This window comes from Otolemur garnettii, unplaced genomic scaffold, assembly GCF_000181295.1.
Source record: "Otolemur garnettii isolate 467f Iridium unplaced genomic scaffold, OtoGar3 scaffold00281, whole genome shotgun sequence".
Classification (NCBI taxonomy): Eukaryota; Metazoa; Chordata; class Mammalia; order Primates; family Galagidae; genus Otolemur; species Otolemur garnettii.
The window spans coordinates 336,460-342,309 of NW_003852676.1; the positions used below are offsets into that span (position 1 = coordinate 336,460).

Consider the following 5,850-nt stretch of genomic DNA (forward strand, 5'->3'; position numbering starts at 1 on the left):
AAAAAAAAAAAAAAAAAAGCCATTCCATTCTCCTTTGACTTGCATTGCTTCTAACTAAAAGTCTGGTCATTCTTACCCAGCCGTCCTTAAGAGGTTTTTAAATCATCAATGGTTTTTCTGCAGTGCCCTGCAATAGAGATTTGTAGGGAGTGTCTGTTTATGCTTATCTTGCTTTAGATTACTTTCTCGAATCTGTGAATATGTAATTTCTATCAGATCTGGATAAATTTCAGCTATTATTTCTTCAAACACAATCTCCTTCACCTGCTGTGACCCTTTTTACTTGGAGTCAAATTTTGGGCATGGAAGACCACTTGATTTTCTCTCACGAGTTCATTTTCTTCCCATTCTTTTCTTGTCTCTGGATGCACTGATCTTCCCTCTGTTGTTTTCCTCATCTCCCGCTTCTCGCTTCATCTGTGCATGTTTCCCTTTACATACTTAAGCACAGACAGCACGTCAACATCCTGTGTGCTAATCCCACCATTTCTATCCTTTGCACATCTCTGTCTATTGATAGACTTTTCTCACGATTACCGGTCACATTGTCCTGCTTCTTTATTGCCCAGCAATTTTATTTTTTGGAGAGAAAGAGTTTCACTTTATCGTCCTTGGTAGAGTGCCATGGCATCACACTGCTCACTGCAATCTCCAACTCCTGGACTTAGACGATTCTCTTTCAGTCTCTGAGTAGCTGGGACCACAGGCGCCCGCCACAATGCCCGGCTGTTTTTTTGTTGCAGTTCAGCTGGGGCTGGGTTTGAACTGGCCACCCTTGGTATATGGGGCCAGCGCCCTGCCTACTGAGCCACAGGCGCTGCAATGCCCAGCAATTTTTTAATGTGTCCTAGATTCTGTACTTTTCATTATTGAGTCTTATATTTTGTTTATATTTTCCTTTAAAAATTATTACATTATAGGGCAGCACCTGTGGCTCAGTGAGTAGGGCTCCGACCCCATATACTGAGGGTGGCGGGTTCAAACCCGGCTCCGGCCAAACCACAACAAAAAAATAGCCAGGCATTATGGTGGGCGCCTGTAGTCCCAGCTACTCGGGAGGCTGAGGCAAGGGAATCGCCTAAGTCCAGGAGTTGGAGATTGCTGTGAGCTGTGTGATGCTGCTATGGCACTCTACCGAGGGCGATAAAGTGAGACTCTGTCATTATTCTGGGGTAAGTAAGCTACTGTATTATTATCTATGTTACATGACAAATTTCCTCAAAACTTTAGTGGCATAAGATAATAAACATTCCTGATTTCATAGTTTCTATGGGTCAGAAAGCTCAGCTGGGTGCCTCTGGCTCAAGGTCTCACAGGGAGGCAATCAAGCTGCCAGCAGGCCCGTGTGTGGGTATCTGGAGGAAAACTGGGGGCAGATCTGCTTCCAAGCTCATCTATGTGCTGCCTCCAAGCCTCAGGAGCTCTGCCTCCGAGCTTATTTATGTGGGCCTCCCCATAGGGTTGGCTCATACACAGCAACTGGGCTCCCCCAGAGGGATCTCAGAGACAGCAACAGGATTACTCCAGATAGAAGCAAATCTTTTCATAACCTCACTTTGGAAGTGACAGCCTTATTCCATCACTTCTGCCATATTCTATTCACTCCAAGCAAATCATGAAGGCAGCCACACCACGAACAGACTATAATCCTGAGAGTTGAGGCCCAGGGGGAAGCACTTCACAAGCTGCTGGCCATGACTCATGGGTCTCCTTGGTCCTTTTAAACCTCATTTTTAAGGTGTTTTAGGGCATATCTAGAGTAGCATTTACGGGTAAGCCCAGGCAAAGCCAATAAAGACCATTTAGCCAAAAATGTAAACAATAATAAAACTACCCCTGTAAACCACTGTTTTGAGGTGATCAGCAATGCAGCAGAGTGAGACGTGCAAACTCCACATGCTGCTCAGAGGCGTGCAGTGGGGCATCTTCTCTCAAGCCAGACTGCCTGGGTTTGAATCCCACTGTGTGAGCCTCGGCAAGTCACTGGCCTTTCTGGGCCAGTTTCCACATGTGAGAAGCAGGCACAGGAATAGTACGGGAGGAATAGGTACGGGAATAGTAAGGGAGATGGGCATGCTCCTACTTAATGGCCACAATGTTTGGGCACACAACACACCTCTTGAGGGTAGGACACAAATATAAGAGGCACTCTACCTACAAATGCAAACATTTGTTCTTTGTATCCTCAAATTAACCTGAAGTAACAATAAAAAATTTTTTAAATTAAATATTTAATTTTAATACAACTCTAACACCCAACAGAGTTGTATTAAAGGAGTTAATACTGTAAGCATTTGGAACAGTTTAAAGCACACATTTGTTATTATCTATTACTAGCATTAGAGTTTTTTCAGAAGAATAACACAATTTATATTTATATAATTTATCTCAATTAAGGATATTTGCAGTATTTTAAGAAACAAATCCCAAATATAACCCTCATGCAGTAGTCATTTGCCTGGTAAACACGTAAATGTAGAAGAAATCTACTCAGCTTTCAGATTCTTAGGCCTGAAGAACCTTCCATGGTCCCAAGCACACGCTTACCTGCATAGGAGATACAGCTGCTGCAGGAGGAGTTTTCATAGGACTTGGACTCAGAGGTGTTCGAGGAATTGCAGTTGCAGCAGGATTTGGTACTACAGAAACAACAAACAAGTAAGCAAATAAAGAATGCATCATTACAGTGGAAGCTTTCTGAACTGGAATCTCACTCTGTCACCCTGCATAGAATGCCATGACATCATAGCTGACAGCAACCTCAACTCTTAAGCTCAAGAGATCCTCTTGCCTCAGCCTCCCAAGTAGCTGAAACTACAGGCAACCCTTCTACCACCAGGTGAAATGTTTGCTTCCTAGAGTAGTCATGTTTATTTCCAACCCCGGTTATGTTAGTTATTTCATTTTTGTTGTTTAATTATATCATGTGGTTAAAGTGCTCCACGAACCAGTGAAATCTAGGTATGAAACTCCCAAGAGGAATATTTCTATAACTGCATCATGTAAGAAGCTGGGCCTGCGGTAAATGCTCTGACACCTGCGTATTAAGGTGAGTCCCAGCTACTCAGGAGGCTGAAGTAAGATGGCTGCATAAGCCTTGAATGTTCAACAACAGTCTAGGCAACACAGTTGCAAAAAAAAACCTGTGTATCAAATAAAAGAATGATGAATTCCTGCTCATCCTTCCTCCTGCAGAGTCTATCACTTCCCACCTCATACATTTCCAGATTCGTATTTAACACAGGAATGTATAATTATTTGTTTGCATATCACTCTCCCTCTTTACTCTCAACTGTTGACAAGTCTGACTTATTACTTATTAGGTACTTGGGCATAGCTCAGATTCTGGTAAAAGCTCCATCAAAATGGTTATTCATTTGCAGTTGAACTGAATTAAAAACGAGATACACAAATGAACTCAGGAACATCACACCATGTGGCAAGCAGCAGCAGGTCAATGTGAACCTTTTGTGCAGCCAAATATTTATGTTTAGAATTGATACCTTTAGGTGTATTGTTTTTTATTGAGATAAAATTCACATAACAAAGTTAACCATTTTAAAACATACAGCTCAGTTGCATTAATACCTTCACAACATCATGCGACCATCACTTCTACTGAGTTCTGAAACATTTTTATCACCCCAAAAAGTAACTTAGGACCTATTAAGCAATCACTCCCCATCCACCCCTTCTCCAACCCCTGGCAATCACCAACCTGCTTTCTATGTCTATGACTTGACCTAATCTGCATATTTCATATAAATGGAATCTTACAGTATGTGGCCTGTTGTATCTGGCTTCTTTTAATTAACATAATGTTATAAAGGTTCATCCATGTCATAGTACAGGCCAGTACTTCATTTCTTTCTTATGGCTCAATAATATCTCATTGTATGGATATACCACATTTTGTTTATCCATTCGTACAATGCATGGACAGGAATCATTTCCATCACTAAGCCAACTGTGCTGCTACAAACATTTATGTGTAAGTATAGATGTTCCTCGATTAACACCAAGGTTACATCTCAGTTAACCCATCATAATTTGGTAGTATTATAATTAAAAATGCATTTAATACACCCAACCTACTAAATATCCTAGCCTAGCCTACACTAAACGTGCTTAGAACACTTACATTAGCCTGGAGAGATGGATAACATTATCTAACATGTAGCCTATTTTATAATAAAGTATGAAGTATTTCATGTAATTTATTGAACACCATACCAAACATGTATTGCTTTTGCACCATCATCAAGTCAAAGAATTCCTAAGTTAAACAATTGTAACTCAGGGACCTTCTGTATATTTGTCTGAACATGTTTTACAATTTCTTTGAGTATGTAACTAGAAGTGTAATTGATGAGTCATTTAGATAAATTATAAAATAACATTATTTGGCTTTTTAAAAAGAATAGCATAGAAGCAGTTATATCTTCATCTGCATTATAGTCTGATTTATGAACATTTAAAGTCATTGCACATTTTAATTTAGTAGAGTCATTCCCCTAGCATTTTATTTTCAAAGCACATATATTTTATTTTGTCTTTTTTTTTTTTTTTTTAAAGCAATAAGGTCTTGCTATGTTGACCAGGCTGGACTACAGAGACTGTTTACAGTTGAGATCATCTCACATTTCAAACTCCTAGGCTTAAGACTCCTCCCACCTCAGCCTCTCAAAGAGCTTGAGCTACTGGCACATGCTGGCTTCCCTGAGCTGAAGCATATAAACTTTAAAGTCCTCCTCTCATACCCCATCATACTACCTAGAGACAGCCACCAAAAACAGTTCCAACTGCATCTTTTTTGCATTTTAAATAGAAATACATTTAGCTATCTCTGTACTTTAAATAAACAAAAGAGGATCACACTATATATCTACATGTACCAGTCTGCAACCTGCTCTAAAGGACTGCAGAGCAACTGTTCAGGTGGCACATTTGTACCAAGAACTACAGCCATATTTTAACATTAGTACTGCAAGATCAATGTCATGCTCATCAAAAGATTCACAGTATCACCCCCGTCACAAAGTCAAAAAATTGTAAGTCATACAATTATAAGTCAGGGACCACCTATATTTGTCTGGATACCGATTTTTCAATTCTTTTGAGTATATAACTAGTAGTGGAATTGTGACTGTATTAAAGGGTCAAAATTGTCTTAATCCTTTTAATAGGCATTTAAACAATATCGAGGCTTTCTATTTCCCCATATATGGTATATTAAAAACTCTGTATATCTATCTTTATACACTTATGCCAGTGTAAGATATCATTTTAAACTGGAAGATATTGTCTAACTGCACTCTAGAATGCCTAAAGCATACACGTGACTTTTAGTCTGATTTTATTTTATTTTGCCCTAAGTAGAGTGCTGTAGCATCATAGCTCACAGCAACCTCAAAACTCTTGGGCTAACGATTCTCTTGCCTCAGCTTCCCAAGTAGCTGCTACAGGTACCCGCCACAATGCCTGGTTGTTTTAGAGATGAGGTCTCGCTCTGGCTCAGGCTGGTCTCAAACCTGTGAGCTCAGGCAGTCCACCCGCCTCGGCCTCCCAGAGCGCTAGGATTATAGGCATGAGCTACCATGTCCCACCTTTCAGTCTGATTTTAAGTCAAAGAAAACTGATTTATATATACTCACAGAATATAGATTCCAATAGCCTGCTACAAAGTTTAAAGAATTTCTAGGTAAAATTTATGCTTTAGAACATATTATAATTAATTGTTTTTAAAACTACATCACTTTCCCTAAGAGCTGAGGAGATGAGAGATATAAAAAGAGGTGGTCATCTGATGGTGAGAAGGGCGAGCTATCCAGGAGATACCTGAGTGTAAGT

At 39.9% G+C, this 5,850-nt stretch overlaps 1 protein-coding gene across 1 annotated transcript in view; it reads right to left on the reverse strand.

Annotated features, from left to right (window-relative positions):
* The window catches only part of SPECC1L (sperm antigen with calponin homology and coiled-coil domains 1 like), a 179,185-nt gene that overhangs the window by 71,716 nt on the left and 101,619 nt on the right, over positions 1–5,850 (reverse strand). Inside the window, exon 9 of the mRNA XM_023508838.1 lies at positions 2,548–2,639. Coding sequence (XP_023364606.1) covers positions 2,548–2,639 — 92 coding nt within the window. The remainder of the gene's footprint in view (positions 1–2,547; positions 2,640–5,850) is intronic.